Below are 17,841 nucleotides of genomic sequence, written 5' to 3'. Positions count from 1 at the left end.
AGTCGGGGCGTCAAAAGAAGCATTTGAAATGATCCGTAGCATTTTATTCTGTAGTGTAAAATTTTTTGTGTATTTGACACAGTAGTACTTCCTCATACCAAGTAACAATCACCTATATATAAGAAGAAAAAACCATAAAAATGGTCGAGCTTCGGTTTCACGGGCAAAATATGTTTATTACGAGCGATGATACCTATGAAATTAGACAGGGTGGTTTATATCTTGCTAATGTGGGTATTCCATGACATTGTGGGAGCAAAATATATGCCAAGGGAGGTGAATGCCTCGACGTATTATAGTTCTGTGCCGCTGAAAAGGATTGGTGGAGGATTCGTGATTACTTTGCCCTTGGAATGAAATAATATTGCCTTTGTTTTCTCTCGGTTTACTAATAATTAATTTAATGAAGACCATTCCCTCAAGTTATCCAGTGCTGTGTTCGCGGTGTCTGTCAGTTGTTTCGTATCTGAGGAGGAGCAGAATAAACTGGTGTCGTCAGCATAAATGATATATTTTATCTCTTTGATTATGTTGACTATGTCGTTTATATATATATATATATATATATATATATATATATATATATATATATATATATATATATATATATATATATATATATATTAAAAAGTATAGGACCTAGAAGACTGCCCTGGGCCACACCGTTTGAAATTTGTAGAACTTCAGAATGGCAGTTATTGATGGAAACATATTGTGATCGCGAGCACATATATGATTTGAAAACATTAAGGGCATGACCGCGTATACCGTAATGTTCAAGCTTTACAGAGAGAGTACTATGATTAAGCGTATCAAAAACCTTACTAAAGTCTACAAAATTCCTAATGTAAGCTTCTGGGATTCAATATTCCTTAATATATACTCGATTTGATCATGTACTGCCTGTTCTGTTGATCTATTTTTGGTGAACCCGTACTGGCAGCCATTTATAATAATGTTTTTGTATGAAATTATGAGCACGGAAATGAATAACACTTTCGAGCCCTTCAGAGAACAAGGGCAAAACGGATATTGGCCTATAATTACATTGTTTCTGTCTCTCTTTTTCAAAATTACGGCCACGCTAGCAAGTTTCATGGCAGCAGAAAAACTTATCGGTGATCTCTCCAGCAAAGTTACATCAGCCTCGAGGGCGGTGCTGCATACGCCGACCGCAAAGACGTACTGAACAGGTGCTACAGAGACTGCGGAAGCATGGCATACGTGCCAACGCCGATGAATGCGAATTTCTGAAACACCACGTCGGCTACCTAGTTCACGAAGTCGACGCCGGCGGCATTTATTGCACGAAAGATAAAGTAGAAGCCATATTGAGGGCTTCAACCCCGACTAGCGTCTCCGAACTGAAGGCTTTCCTGAGACTGGTGAACTTTTACGCTTGGTTCTTTTCCCAAACAGCAAAGACCTTAGAACCACTCTACAAGCTGCTCAGAAGAGATTGTCTGTGGGAGTGACAAAAAAGTGTGACAGTAGTTTTTAGAAATGCAAGTTTCCTCTAAGTGAGCAGTCAGTGCTAGTGAGCAGTCAGTGCTAGATTTGTCCGACGGAAACAAACCGCTCCGCCTGACGTGTGACGCATCGGCATATAGCCACGGAGCGGTGCTCGCACATACTGAGGGTCACGACAAGAGACCCATCGCTTTCGCATCCCGCACGCGTACAGCGGCCGAAAGAAACTATGCCCAAATTTAGCGCGAAGCTGTGGCCGTAATCTTCGACATAAAAGTTTTCACAAGTACTTGCTCGGTAGGCAGTTCGAAATAGTGACTGATCATAAGCCGCTGACGCAGTTATTTGATCCGAGGAGACACAGCAGTCAAGTAGGCTTTGCAAAAGTGCAGCGATGGAAAAATTTATTGGCCTCTTATCAGTACAAGAAGGGTCAACAAGTAGGCCACGCAGACCGTTTATCGTGGGTACCACTGGAAAACATTGCTAGCGACGAACAGGAAATTAAATTTATTTCGTCACTATCGGAGTTTCCCTTCAAAGCCGAGGAAGTAGTTGAAAAAACAAGCAGGGAGGGGGTTTTGAGAGCCGTAGTCGACAGGACGTGGCGAGGTTGGCCGCAAGAAACAGAAGCGCAATACCGCCCGTATTTTAATCGTCGACATGAGCTGTCGATGAAGCAGGGTTGTTTGTTGTGAAACTATCGGGTTGTTATTCCGAAAGTTCGCCGGCCAGTGTTCTGTCTTTAATGCATGAGAGCAGGCCAGGAATGACGAAAATCAAAATGCTAGCCCGAAGTTGGATTTGGTGTTCAAATCGTGACACAGCTCTAGAGAACATAGTACGAACATGAGAGGTCTGTCAAAGTGGGCGGAATTCTGCTCAGTCAATACCGATTCAACCTTGGCCAACAGCTGCAAACCTGTGGGAAAGGGTTGATTTGGATTTTGCGGAAGTAGAAGGAAAATCATTGCTACTGCTGGGAGACGCCTACTCAAAATGGCTCGAGAAAAAAGTAATGCATGGCACATCAGCCTTCGCCACTGTGGAGGCGGTAAGGAGCTGTTTTCGGCGCATGGCCTACCCGGTGTTGTGGTTAGAGACAACGGTCCACAATTCAGATGCAGCGAATTTCAGCAATTCTAAGCCCAAAATAGTGTAAATTTAGTTTTCACGCCACCATATCACCTTCAGTCCAACGATGCAGTAGAAAGACTTGTGCAGACCGCAAAGAGAGGTATCTTGAAATTACAGCTCGAAAATGAGAGAGCTGGTTGAAGGCGATCCTTACCGCACTGGATCGATAATTTTCTGTTTTCATACAGGACGACGCCTCATTCATTCACAGAATCAACTCCATGAGAACTGTTTCTCGGACGAAAAATTTGGACCAGACTGCCCATGCTGAAACCATGCAGAATGATGGTGTGGAAATACAGATGTGAGAAAAATAAGCTCACGGCAGATGCGAGAAAGGGAAAAGGCCGCGAGTTTATGCCAGGCGAAGAGGTATATGTCCGCACCGTTTGCAACGAAAGGGTGAGCTGGTGGCTTGCAAAAATTGTTAAGAAGGTGTCAAAAGTGACGTTCCTGGTACGTGTAGGCGGGGTTCTTCGGTTTTGTCATGCAGATCACACAAGATGTTAAGTAGAATCGTCAAGGGTTCCCTGCTTTGAGATGCCGCTGTCGGAGAATGGAGAGCCTCAAAGCGAGACGGTACCCGAAATTTCACCGAGTAAAGGTACATTAGACATCGGCACGTCCGTGTAGGCGTCGGGCCCCTTGGGAGAGCGGTCAGTAAGCGAGCAGACTTCCACACAACAGCCAGTAGGACCAGTGCCCCTGCGGCGACCCACTAGGACCCGGCGAGTGCACGAAAGGTATGGGTACGAATGATCGCTTGGTAGCGATCCAAAATAAGGGGGGGGGGGAAGTGTTGCATATTATAACCAGCAGGGGGCCATGGTCGTCTGTACCTCAGCGCCACCACAATGGTATAAATAGCCTGCCCTGGCGGGGGGGGGGGGGGGGGGGAGGGGCGTGTTCTTTATGTTCTGTTGTGTGTGTACTGACAAGCCGTCGGCAATAAACCTGTTCTCACCGGCCGTCTAGACTCTAACAGGGTCCTTCAGGCCATCAAAGGCTACAGGAGACAAGCACTCTACACGCGTACGGATCGTCCCAATTAATAGACGTTTTCAGCATACAGGAGGCGTTTTAGCGGATACGTACACCGCTGTACCAGATCCCTTCTGCGTTCGCGCGGCCGGCCCTTGTGGCCCCACACATGTCACTTCGTGTGCGTAACAGGCGTCCACCAAGCCGGTACACGTATCCACTTATACATCTTCGCTATGCTAAAAATTCAGAATAGCGGCAGTCTTCTCCCAATTGTGTTCGTCTGCTTCAGTCTTTCAACAACTACTGCTTAAATCGGTCGATGAAAAGTAGGTGGCGTAAAGCAGCTGGTATAGCGAATCAATGCGTAGCAGAACGAAACCATTTTTGACGGAAGTCCGTCTGAGTCGCCGTGGTGGCTGAGCGGATATGTCACTCAGCCGCTGGCCCGAAAGACGCGGGCTCGATCCCGGCCACGGCGGTCGAATTTCGATGGAGGCGAAATTCTGGAGGCCCGTGTACTGTGCGATGTCAGTGCACGTTAAAGAACCCCAGGTGGTCGAAATTCCCGGAGCCCTAACTACGGCGTCTCTCATAGCCTGAGTCGCTTTGGGACGTTAAACCCCCAAAACCCATAAAGCAAACTAAGTCCGTCTGGCTGGGTTCTTTAGGTTGGGTGCTTCCATATGTGAGGGGAATCAGGGAGGCAGTAGCACGCACACGTAAAGTCGGAAGGAATGGAATCCACGTGGCTCACAAACCTGTTTCGTCAATAAGCCGTTTCTTACCACGACCGAAAGACCGCGTCCCCAGAGAAAAACAACCGGGTGTCATCTACAAAACTCCATGCTCAGAGTGCCCGGCTTCATACATCGGCGGAACAAAAAACCTCCACCTAGGAATAAGGCAACACAAAAATGGCATCCGGCTAAAGAATTCAGAATCCAACCCCCTCGCCGAACACTGCAAGCGCGCCGACCACCGGATAGCTTTCGAAGAGGTGAGCGTCTCGGCCGTGGAACCAAACCTATTCAAGAGGCGACATGTAGAGCCATGGCACATACGGCTCACAAAGGAGGCGATGAATAGGACTCCAGGAACGCTTCGCTACGCGCACGTTAGAGGATTGCGCCAGGTGCTCACAACAGGAGAGCGAAGACAGCAACCCGCTGCTGCTGCTGGCACACTTTAGTCACCCGTGAAGGGACAGAGTTGGTCCCGAAACCTTGGGTAAATTTAAAATTAATGGTTTGCATCTGTTTTCTCTCAACAATGCGAAGCAGAGGATGACTTTTTCATTACTTTGTTTCAGGCTCTCTAATGTATGCAGAACCACAGGGTTCAGTCTTTCTTTGCTAACAGAACACCAGGCGACGCCCGTGGGCTCACCCATGGCCGTAGGCCGTCGTTTTAAAACCTTTCTTTAACTCGCCGGCGGATTACATCATGTTTATTCGAAGAGGCATGATAACGAGGTTTGCACGTCGATCTTTAATAGCCGGCGACTGTAATTTGGCGCTCGATGGGCTGTGTCTGTCTGAGTGAGTGAGGAGATCGGAGCAAAATAGTCGTGGTAACAATCAATAATACTCTCCAGGCACCGTTTTTCACCCGGCTGCTGATTCAGGTTTACATCAGTTTAATGTTAGTTTACTATTCTGGCTTCGTTCTTTCTCATAACACGTACTGTCCGTCAAAAACTCGTTATATTCTGCAATGTAAGGAATACGCTGATCCGTGCCAAATGCTGAGTTAAACAGCCAAAGTTCGTTCCCTAATTGTAGAGATGGGTTCGGGATTAAGATGCCGAAAGAGCAGCATACTGCATTCTTCGCTGATACGACCAGTGTTAGAGCTCTTGGCGTACTTCACCTTGAAAAGCATGCTGGTTTTAGGGTGGTATCATTGCGTAGTCGAAGCACGTTTTGTTACCTGCAGCTCGCTTGGATAGAAATGACATCATAGGCTCAAGAAGGTCGATGGCACACTGCACAACAAAATCGATAACAAGAATCCGTTCCTTCGAGCACAATGTAGCCCAAAAATGAACCACTCGAAGTAACACGGGGGATCTGTATCTTCGAAGTTCATATGTTAATCAGAACTATCACATGTGCGCTAGATGTGCGGATATGCAGGTCCAGGCTAAGGCGTGAAGACCGTTCTAAAGACCGTCGCAAGCCTCCCAATCGTTGCAGCGAAGTTTACGCCGGTATAAGCGAATGCATGCACGACACAGCTCTCGACAGATCATAAGACTTCCGAGGAAACCATTCTTTCAGATCTCATCGGTAAGGTCGTCTGGTCTTCGTTATCTCCGTCTTTGAGTGAAGCTGTCAGAATGGGCGTACCTCGTGCTGATTACTCGTTAGCTAATTCCAGAAAACAACTAACACAAATCTTCCCAAAAAGAACAGAACGCTAATTTTGAGCTCGCGACAAGAGTAGCACAGAGGGAACAGCTGACTAGAACGCATTCACCTTCATTCAAACCAGCCTGGCACAACCTTATTCCAATTCTGAAGTTGAAACACATTCGCCATGGCTAGAGCAGAGTAGCTTCACCTTGGTAAGCGTGCATGCGATGCGAAAGGCGCTGTTCTCGGCGTCTAAGGCGTTGGGCGAGTTCGGTGCCAGAAGGAGCACCGCCTCGCTCGCCAGCGCCCGGAGCCGCTTGACGGGGGAAGACTGCGGACTCGCCAGGTCACACCAGGAAACCACAAGGGCTGGCTGCTCCACCTGCGGCCCAGCGAAACGCGCTGCACATACTGCCGCCCAGTTCCCTAAACACAAAGGGCCGACACCGCCAGGAGCTTCAGACTGTGACATCAGAATAAAAATAGTAGCAAAATTGGTGGTCCCTCATTGCTTGTTGAAGTGGTGCGCCTCTATATGTCATTCAGAGAAGACGGCTGTCGTTGATTGGCTGTATACTTCATACACATTATACATCAAAATTTTGTGCAACAAGTTAACGAGAGCATTGATATGCTCTGGACGCTCCGTGAACAGATTTCACGGCTACTCGACGACACGGTCGGGTCAGTGGCTCAAGACCAAACCGAATAATTTTCTTTGGATGACACTCAAATGCAGCGTGAATCGCACCATTGTCCATAAATAAAAGTAAAAAGAATTGGAGGACTCTTAAGCTTCACTTTTTAATGAGTGTAGACACCTAATATTGGTGGCAAGTTTTTTATCTACAACGATGCGGAACACACTAGTACGCATGAATCACAATGGAATATTCGCCTACGGGCGCTTAATAATTTATATTCGAATATTTCCTGTCATTTTGTTTCGGTTTTGGTTTCCACAGCCAAACGATGGCAGTGACGTCACAGTACTTTTGTGTAACGTGAGGCATGGAAAAACTTCTATATAATTGCTGCTTCATAGTTATAATTTACTGCAGTGCTTGAGCCAGCCTTCCTCAAGGGCCGGAATGACGAGTATGGAAGCAGCGATTATATTGGAGTTTTTTCATGCCTCACGTGACCTGTAAGCACACATTGACGTCACAGTCCTCATTCGGCTGGAAGCGTTAGGGCACTAAAATGGCAACCACAGGATTCGTTCACTCCAGCCTCTGGGAGTTAGTGATTACCATTATTCAACCCAAATGCTGCATTTTAGCTACCCGTTTGATTTTAAAGTTTCCTGAATTAAAAGCGACAGGATAAATGCCTAACTGCGGTGGAAAGTCGGTATATCACCTGGGGCAGATACTGGCGAAACAATAAAAAAAACGTCATAGCTGGAGGCGCGGCTTCCTAACCCACAGCGGCGCTAAAAAAATCAGTCCCGCTGGCCGCTGCTTCAGGCCGCTACGCGGTCGCCAAAGCTTTTTTAGCATGATGATATTTACACTGAAAATGTATTCTATATACATTAAAAAAATATTTACAAAGCTTTTAGGAAACGCCACGAAACACCTCCCAATAAAGCACTCGACCCGAGGTAAGGCTTAATGTCGGTCGTGCTACGTCTCGAAATATTTTGAGATTCGAGACGGGGGTTTTAAAACAAATGGACATCATCTCGTTTTGGAAAAATCCTCCCGGTTGCTCCAACGGGTTCTTGCTGCTCTTAGGTTTCAAATTGTTTATGTTCGTCGAGAGATCTGCGTTGAAATGGCCGTCCGCTGCCTAGGAAACTTCATCGCGGCTGTCCACTTGAGCCACAGCGGCATGGTATCGTGCGTCAGCGGCGACGGTGGGCGGCGGTGGTCTGCGTGATTTACGGCGGACGCGGCAGAAGGTTTTACAGAGAGCAACGGCGCCTGCATACTTGCGGCTCTGAAGAGGCTTCTAGTCTTCCCCAGTGCGGAACCTTATCCGCGAGTACCGTTTCGGCATTTAGTTCCCACGGAGAGCAGTGCTTCAGGTTTCTGACCTTCGCCACCACTTGGGCCGCCTTCCGTGATTGTTAGCACTGCTGCAGCACCAGCCTGGACAGCATTTTGCCGGAAGTGGTGAGAGTTTGTCGGGGGCGTCCTGATGGACGGGCTTCGAAGGCTGGATACGTGACCAAAACAATAGTGACTGGACGCTTTTAATTAAACTGAATTCTCCAACTAGGAACCTGGGTACAAAGGACCCCTTTCAATAGAGCCGCAGTGCACTCTTTCTGTACTGAAATCTTCTTGATCACCATGTAATTGATTAAAAATACGCTTTATTTCGTCAATAAGAGCTCGGTGACCGGAGGGTTGTGTTAGGTGGCCGTTAGTTCATGACTGTTGGCGACCTGGTTGGCCCACTCGACGGCCCGGACTTCCGTCTTTGGGTCTGAGCTGGCCAGCACAGCCTCCCACCCCTCGAGAGAAGGGATTTGTACTAGATCCGCCGAAGGCGGTTCTTCCTTACAATCCCATAAGATGTGGCCGTAAGTGGTGCGTCCGCAACAGCTGAAACTTAGGGGTTCGTATTGCGAGGGGTACATGTGTGACAGTTGCGCGGGGTTCGTGAGGGAGCGCGTTTGAAGCCTTCTCCACGTGGTTTATTCTGCTTTGGAAAGCGCTTTAGCCGGAGGGGGATAAACTCACCTGCCCGAGGTGTAGTGGTGGGTAATGTCTTGAAAGAGGTCATGCCGTCTCTCGTAAACCCTGGATGAATAGGCGAGCCCCCTGCCCGGTTGAGGAAACCTCGGGCTTTATTGGGAGCTTCCTCTTTCCCCAGACTGTCCGAGTAGGACGGCACCCAAATCAGTTCGACCTGTCTGGTAGGTTGGGCTGCTTTTTTAAGAAAGCTAAGGGTGATGGGTGCTATTGGGATCCCGCCAATTTGGGAACTGCGAATTTTGAGTCGCTGAAAACAATATCCGAGGTGGTATTAGCTATGGCTAAAGCTATATTGCCGCCTCCTCCGCAATCTCAAGGGGAGCTTGTTTTGACAGTCGCGGCTGCAGGCAGTGTGTCGGGCCCATCCACCGCCACCAATGCGTAGGCCTTGCTGAGTGGGTACTCCGCAACATCTCCGTACACCACTCCCGAGTGCTGTCCGTAGTTTTCGTGCAGAGCGCGTGCTCTGGCTAGACGACGGCCCTCGTCGTGCACCGGATGCATGTTCTTGGGAAGTGGTTTTATAAGAAGGTTCTTAGAATATGTTTCGGTAGCTGAGCTGTCGCGCCTCCTCTCGGAGTTGCGTTGACATTTCTTAGTCGGGAGAGAATGGCTCTGCCCGTACTAGTGCGAGTGAGCCTCTCCGCTTGTGTCGAGAGGTGTGCTTCGCATCGTTCATCTAGCGTATTTTGTATGCCGAGCCCTAAGAGCCTCTCTGTTGACGTTTGACGTGGTAGACCGAGGGAAGCCTTGTACGCTCGTCTGACGATACTATCGATTCTATTCTTCTTCGCTGCATAAAGGCGGATGTAGGGGACTGAGTATACGACTCTGTTTAGAACGAAGGCCTGAACCTGACGAAAAATATCCTTTTCTTTGAAGCCCCGTCTGTGGTTTTTGCCAATAGTTTGGGTTTTTTTTTTGCGGTTGGTTTGAAGTTCATGTATAGCTCTAGGATGCGCATGGTGGAAACCTCCTTCACCGGCAAACTTGATACGCATACGTTTAAAGGGGGCGGGGGAACGTATTTTTTTAGGTGTATGCCTCTGGACTTGTTCCTGTGTACGAAGAGTTCAGATTTTTTATAAGAGCACGGGAAGCCCGCCGCTTGGGCGTATGTATGTTTCGACCGTGTCTACCGCTTGCTACAGTGTACTCTCCACTTGGCCTTCAGTCCCTGTGGTTACTCACAGAGTAATGTCGTTCGCGTGGAGAGTATGATGCAATCGGGCATTGCGGCGAGTTTTGAGGCAAGTTTCATGAGGGACCGACTGAACAGCAAAGGCGAGGGGACTGAACCTTGACGTGTTCCTCTGCCCCCTGGGGGATGGGGTCAGACTTGATCTCATCCACTGCTAACCCCGCGGCCCTCTCTGAGAAGGAGCAGATATATGTGAATACCCGTACCCCGAGATTAATGTCAGATAGGTTCGTGAGGATAGCCTCGTGAGAGACGTTGTCGAATGCGTTGTTGAGGTCTAGCCCCAGCACTGCCTTCGTGCCCGTTCCTTGCACGGGGTCAGTGATGTCTGACTTGAATTCGAGCAAGACATCCTGTGTAGATAGACGCGCTCTGAAGATATCATCGTGGGGGGAAATAGGTCGCTGTCTTCCGCAAACAATTGTAGGTGCGTTCCCTCACTTGCCTCTACAGGAAGTGATTGATATGAGTCTAAGGTACTCTATAGAGAGTTTCTTGGCCGGTTTGGGAATGAAGGTGGCTTTAGCGTGTATTCAAACCTGTGGGATTTTGCCATCGCGCCAATAGGCGTTCATGAGCTCTGTGAGAGCTACGACCGAGCTGTGGTCGGGGTTCCTCAGAATTTCGTTTGTAACTCCGTCTTGTCCGGCCGCGGAGGTGGTGCGGAGTTGACTGAGGGTGTACCACAACTTGGCATCCATGATGTCTGCGTCTAACTTGTCATTGGGGTAATCCGGCAGTGGGTTACCCGGGGTAGTGTTGAGGTATCGCTTATGTAGGTTCCTGATCTCTTTCTTATTGCCCGTGTACTGGTGTACCAGTCTTGTGAGCTGACTGCGTTGGGTAGACGTGGTCTGGGTGGGGTCTAATAGGTGGCGTAGTAGCTGCCCCGTCTGATTACAGCCCATCCACCCGTTCATTTTATCGCATATTTGGCTTCACTGGTTTTCTTGGAGTTCTAGTGTGTACTCCTTTATCTTTCGATCGTGTTGTGCAACTCGTTTGCGCGGAGATTTGTTGTGTTTTTGCTGTTTCCACCGCTTCTGCAGGCTTAGGTGGCCCTCCCACGTGTGCAGTAGCCTATAGAGTCAGAAATCTGACTCTGTTCCTCAACCGGTTGCTAGACGGTGGCAGCTTTTGTGTCTTTATTGAGGCAATCGACCCATTCCGAAAGGATGGTTATGGTTCTGGGAGCGGTTAAGCGGCGTAAATCCCTAAACCTATCCCGCTCTGTAACCGTTGATTTTATGAATGAGGGTTTGTATAATGTAGTGTGAAATGATGTAGATATTATGTAGTGATCACTACCTAATGGTGGCCTGTGTTAGACCACTTAGCGTCCTTAATGTTTCTGGCTAAAGCCAGATCCGGGGAGGTATCCACGCGGACACTATTGCTTAACGTGTGCATTCCAGGAGGGTTATTCAGGATGGATAGTCCTAGATTCTGTATTCTTTCCCATAGCATATTTCCTTAGGGGTAGCTTTCCTTTACCCCCATGACTGTTGTTGCGCGTTAGTCGTCGACAACCAGCAGCTGTGTTTTGGATGCAAGGTTAAGGGTTTTGACCAGCAGGTTGACCAGGCCAGTGCCCTTTTTCTTCGGGGAGCAATACACGAAAAGGTTTGCGTCCCCCTTCTTCCTTGGTACTGTATCCACTAGTGTGTAGTCTTCTTTAGTGTCCTCTGGTGTGTTTTGTATAGCTGTGATGTTGCGATGCACAAAGGTGGCAGTAAACGAGGCGGGCGGCGCCGTCGCATCATAACCCTATGGCAGGATGCCTTAAACCACGGCAGTTTCGCCGCGCGACTAGCTTCCTGGTGAGCTATTACATCCTTTAGGCTAGTGAGGCTTTGAATATGCAACTGCAGGGTCCCTCGCTTGCGACTAAAGCTCCTTCACTTCCACTGTCAGTCCTCAATTTGTTAGCGAGGAGCCATGTTGAACAGATTTTTTTTTTTGGGGGGGGGGGGGGGGGGATCACGGTGGTGGGGTGCACCGCCGCAGGGGAGATTGCCTCGTTTATGGCCTTGACGCCACTCGCTAACTGCTGTATTCAGGCGGTGACCTGGAGTTAGAATGAATTGAATTCGCTGGTCATAGAGTCGATGTAAATAAATCACTGACCCGTCTCTGCAAAGGCGTCGACCACGATGTCCGAGTGCCTGCAGCCCGACTTCTGACTCGGCTTTTTGCTGCCTGTTGAGTCCGCTATCGGAGCAGACGCAACGCAGCAGTCGGTTCATACACTTCCCTAAGATGAACAATCAGTTCAGAGAAATCTTTTCATCACGCCTGTACAAACTGGCAAGCTCTCAAGCTTTGCTTGCAATGTCGGCGTCTTCGTGACGTACCCGCTATCACGCATGTTAAACTGCCAGTCTCTCATGCTGTTGTTCTGATGGGACATTAGAAGCAGTGAAATTATAAAGACCAAGTGCTGTCGCAGTGTCATCGGGTAATGGTAATTAAGCGACCTACAAACTTTCCTTGATCTGTGTCAATTCTGTGCATATAACTTCTTGTAATTGTCGCTGTAAAGGCGACTGCAATATTTTCTAAATGTTCTTGGCATATATTAGTGCTTGGACACAGACATAACAACGCACTGACTCATTTTAGCAGTGCATGGATAAAAACCAAATGTAATAACTGCAGGGCACTTGTATGCATGCAGTGCGTGCCAGAAGTAAAGGCAGAATGATATTTTTCGGCTCAACTTGTAACTGTCACGGTTTTGTCCCACGTATTATCTCAAACAAGACACACACGTACACGCACTCACAACAATATAAGCATCTAGGCTCGCGTCCAGTAATGCTTTGAGGGCTTGTATTATATCTTCATTACTCAGTAATATCGCCAGAAGTTGCCGACTACAAAAATAACTCAAATGTTAAGGCAGTTGTTAGTGAGGGTGAGGAAGGGCCGACGATCTGAGGGCGAGGGAGGACCAGAAAATGTTTTATGTGAGCGTGAGGGTGAGCGAGGACCGGATAACTTCAAAATGAATGCGAGAGTGAGGAAGGGCCACAAATTCAAAAGTCAGGGTGAGGGTAAAAATAAAAGTGAGGGTATTTGCCCATCTCTGGTCATTATTAATAGCCGTAACAGTTTATCACGTACGGCACGACCTCAAGTTTCTTGCGTTCAGTTGCTCCAACATCAACCCGCTTCGTCCGTTCTTTCTTGAGCTTCTGAAGCAGCGATTCAGCCACTGCTTTCAAAAGAGGCTTAGGGAGCCCCGTTGCTTCCAAACGTTGGAACTGATTTTCAAGGCTCCTTTTGATAGCGTGGTATTTAGAATTTAGAAAATAGAATACCCCGCTAGTTTTCCGCAAATATATATTGGCCATTTCTCGTACAATTAAAAAACCGCGTGCCTGCGGTGCGTTGCTCAGTGGGGCACATGCTACGTTGCCTTCAGAAGGGTTGAAATGCGGGCCAGTTGGCTCATAGTAACTTGAAAAAAAAACGGACACAAAAGACAAGGGACAAGTTTTTCGGCACGTGGAGTATTTTTAGTACCTTTAAAGCTTTTGCCTAATGACACTCTGCCTGGTGCAGTAGACGATGTTTTGACTGCTTTTAAAACTTCTTCACGCACCCTTAAATTCACTCATGAACTACTCCCTAACAATCATTCTATCAGGTTCCTAGAACAGCAACTAACCTTCTTTGACGATGTCCATTTATGCTGGATGTTTTTACCTTGAAGCCAGAACGCTCTGTTGCCTCTCGGTTTTGCACACTCTAAGGTTATAAAGAGAGGGATTGCGATGAATTGATTCCGCAATGCACTGGAAAAAAGCTGTCACCACGCAATTCAAAGGAGCCTTGACAATCAGTTCTAACGTTTGGAAGCCACGGGGTTCACTAAGCCTCTTTTGAAAGCAGTGGCTGAATCGCTGCTTCAGAAGCTCAAGAAAGAAGGGACGAAACGGGTTGATGTTGGAGCAACTGAACGCAAGAAACTTGAGGTCATGCCGTACGTGCATAAGTGAGCCACAGCATCAAAAAAGTTGCGGCGAAGCAAGGAGTGAGTGTGGTTTTTTCTGCCCCTTGCGAGCTTTCGGGTCTGTGCTCGCGCATTTCTCGAGGCAGAGAAAGGAACCACGTTTGCACAACGCAGCACGAGAACCGATTCACGGCGTGTGTCGCAAAGGTCGTGTACAAGTTCTCCCTCACATGCGAGAGGGTATACAGAGGCCAAACCGGTCGGTGGATTAATGACCGGCTGCGTGAGCTCCACTCCTCCCTGGGGACTGATGACGGTGCCAACTCGCCTCGCCATTGCTATGAATTTGGGTGTTATCCACTGTTCAGCAATGTAACGATTCTTGGTAGAGGCAAGGAAAAGCAAGAGCGAGAAATCTTGGAAGCATACCATATCAGTTTGTCCGGCCAAGATTGCAGTAGCACACCCTCGGTGCGCTTACTCGAGAAAGGATCCGCTTTTTTAGGCCGGTCACGGTAGATGTGTATCTTGTACGCCCTATTCGCTGTGAGTTGTGATGCGGATGTTGCGCATGCTCTGCTGACATTGCTGGGACTATGTTTTATTCTAATAAGTCTCAGTTGATAGTCCAGTAGTTATGGCGTGAACACTCCTTCTCTTGCCCATTGTCTTTTGTGAGAGGTTTTTTTTTTTCAAGTTACGTGGCCTTCTCCGACCCGCCTCGGCAAGAGCAGCGACAAGCGACGAACGGTGAGCGCGCTCGCCGCAGCGCAGGTGGGACAGAATATGTCACGTGGCATGCGCAACCTAGAATAAGGCGATTACTGGAACGCCGCTGAGCCTGCCCCCGGCAGGCAAGTGGTTTTCGACATTTGCGAGAAATTGCCAGTATTTGTTTGCGCACATTGGAAAGGACAAGAGGGTCGCCCAGAAAGTAATGCACCACTATTTTTTCAGCAATTGTTTATTGAACGCAAAGAAACTAACAGAATCGAAATAACGATAGTTCTCCGACACTGCCTATTTTTAAACGCAATCTCAGTCCTATGCTGTGGCCGTCCTCCAGCAAGACACAAGTGTGTTTATGCCCTGTCCGTATCACTCCTTGTTCTGGTCACGAAGCCATTGCTACACTGTGCGAATCACCTCTTGGTCATCCTCAAAATGCCTTCCTAGATTGGCATCCTTTAATGGCCCAAAGAGGTAGAAGTCTTATGAAGCTAGGTCAGGGCTGTAGGGCGGACGGCGTAACACAGTCCTTCCCATGTTTAGGGATATGCTCCGAAGTTCTCAAACTTGTGTGAGGCCGAGCGTTATGTTAAATTAAACAATCACCTGGGTTGTAATGGCACCGAAGTCGCCGTAAGCGCTTCTTGAGTTTAATTAATGTCATCTCATAACCTTAAGAATTAATGGTGCTGCCTCATGGAATCACATGAATGAGTATGACACTCTCACAGTCCCAAAACACAGTGATCATAATCTTACCGGCGCAAGCAGTTGCTTTGAATTTTTCCTCTGTTGAGATTGAGGATAACGCCATTCCATCGACTGTCGTTTGGTTTCGGGCTCAAAATGGTGAACCGAGGTTTCTTCACCTCTCACAATCCTGGAAAAGAACCCTTGCGCCTAAGCTTCGAAACATTTCAACAGCCCAGAAAAATGTTTTTTTTCCCAGCGATTTGCGGTCCACCGTAACACAGCGCGGAACCCATCATGAACACTCTTTTGAGTAATCAAGAGCAGGGATGATTGCATCCGCACTTCGTTTGCTGAGTGACAGCTTCAGCGCCAACTGCCGACTCGTTAGGCGTCGGTACTCGCAAATGAGCTGAGTCTTGGCCGCCCCGAACGCTGCAAATCTTGGAGCTCTGCCGAAACGCTTTCTATGGCCTCACCCTATGTTCCCAGCGACTAACCGTATTATCTGTCGACTGCATATTGCCACGAAGTGGTGACTGCAATCTGAGGAGTAGAACGATAGTGAAGATGGCGTCTAAAGAAAACTTTATTTTGGGCTGACTTGCACCCACAATGGACTGAATCACTCGGCGGCGGCGTAGCAATAAACGAGCTCGGCGGTCGCCGAACACAATGCCCGCTGCTGTCGGCCGTGCTCAATTTAAAGCTTATAGCGAACTTTCAAGATAAAGCGTGCAAAGTTACTAGAACATTCTGGAAGAACTTAGAATCAGCTCTGCCTGGACGCGATCAATCGAGATAAATCTGGTCGCTCCTTGCATCGCGAACAAAGCAATAAAGTGGCGTGGCGGCAGCTTTGAAGAATGAACAGACCAGCAAACATTCGCGGCATTACTGCCCTCTCAAAAAAGCATGGGCTCCATACATTAAAACAAATAAGACGACTAGCAGCAAATAAAGCGGATCGTGCGAAAATAAAAACAGAGTGTGGTAGAAACACAGCGCATAATAGGGCTTTAGACGGACGACATGGACAGCTTCTAGTCGTACGTGGCGTCGCTGGGATGCAGTCATTGTGTCAGGGATGACTTCATAATCCAGTTCGCTTAGCCGACGAAGAACCTTGTACGGGCCTAAATAGCGGCGCAAAAGCTTTTCACTCAATCCACGGCGGCGAATGGCCTTTCAAAGCCAGACTTGGTCTCCTGGCTAGTATTCCGCGTTGCGTCTTCGTAAGTTGTAGCTTCTGGCGTCGGTCCGCTGCTGGTAATTGATCCATAATCGGGGAAGCCTTCGAGCTTCTGCCCGTTGAAGGTAGGTAGCGACGTCGACGTTTTCTTCTCCAGTATCGTTGGACAGCATGGCGTCTAGCGTGGTCGTGGCCTCCCTGTCATGGAAGAGTCTAAAAGGCGTCATCTGGGTGGCTTCCTGTACTGCGGTGTTGTAGACGAAGACGACGTAAGGCAGGATGACCTCCCAAGTTTGGTGTTCGGCATCGACATACATGTCGAGCATATCGGCGATCGTTTTGTTCAGGCGCTCGGTCAGTCCGTTTGTCTGCGGATGGTGTGCAGTTTACCTCCGGTACCTGGTTTGGCTGTAACGCAGGATGGCTTGCGTTAGTTCTGCCGTGAACGCTGTTCCTCTGTCCGTGATGAGCACATCGGTGGCACCATGTCGCAGATGAATGCACTCCACGAAAAATTTGGCTACTTCTGCTGCCGTTCCGTTCGGTAGGGCTTTCGTCTCGGCGTAGCGGGTCAGGTAGTCGGTCGCTATGATGATACACTTATTTACAGACTTCGACTTTGGAAAGGGGCCAAGCAAGACCATGCCGATCTGCTGAAAGGTCCTTGAGGGAGGTGCAATGGGGTTCAGAAAACCTGCTGTTTGTGTGGGAGGGGTCTTACGTCGCTGGCAATCTCGAAAAGTTTTCACATAATGCGCAACATCGGCATACAGTCGGGACCAGTAATACTTGACTTGAATGCAGTGGAGTGTGCGAGTAAATCTGAGATGTCCGGCCGTCGGCTCGTCATATGTCATTTGATGTTGGCTGTCGCTCCATCGAATGAGGCGGCCAGAAGGGCCCTTCAAATTGGCAAGCCAGCAGAGCGCGTGGTGATCGCTGACCACCCTGAACAGTCGAGAGTACAAGTAGGGGCGGATTTTCGACGTAGCCCAGATGATGGCAAGGCACTCCTCAGTTGTCGAATAGTTAGCATCGGCCTTGGAAAAGAAACGGCTAGCGTATGCGATGACTTTCTTCAGCCCGTCGCTTTTTTGAACGAGGACGGCGCCTAGGCCAACGCTGCTTGCGTCGGTATGAACTTCAGTATTGGCGTTTTCATCAAAATGCACGAGGATCGGTGGGGACTGTAAACGATGCTGAAGTTCTTTGAAGGTTTCGGCTAGCGGCGCTTCTCTTTTTAAATGGCACGTCTGCCTTCGTCAGTAGGGTCAGGGGTCGGCGATGCGCGAAACGTTTTTCACAAATAGTCGGGAATACGCCCACAGCCCGAGGAATCTGCGCAGAGCTTTCTCATCGGCCGGCGGTGGAAACTGTACAATAGCAGCTGTTTTCTGCGGGTCTGGGCGTACTCCTTC

General features: G+C 48.5%; 1 protein-coding gene across 1 annotated transcript in view; it reads right to left on the bottom strand.

Moving 5' to 3' along the window:
• Positions 1-17,841, bottom strand: part of LOC144120348 (uncharacterized) — a 96,147-nt gene that overhangs the window by 63,731 nt on the left and 14,575 nt on the right. Inside the window, exon 3 of the mRNA XM_077652715.1 lies at positions 6,154-6,327. Within this exon, the coding sequence (XP_077508841.1) occupies positions 6,154-6,327 (174 nt within the window). The remainder of the gene's footprint in view (positions 1-6,153; positions 6,328-17,841) is intronic.

This window comes from Amblyomma americanum, chromosome 2 (genome assembly GCF_052857255.1).
Source record: "Amblyomma americanum isolate KBUSLIRL-KWMA chromosome 2, ASM5285725v1, whole genome shotgun sequence".
Classification (NCBI taxonomy): Eukaryota; Metazoa; Arthropoda; class Arachnida; order Ixodida; family Ixodidae; genus Amblyomma; species Amblyomma americanum.
Note: the sequence above shows the minus strand (reverse complement) of the source record. Positions and strands in the feature narration are given on the sequence as shown.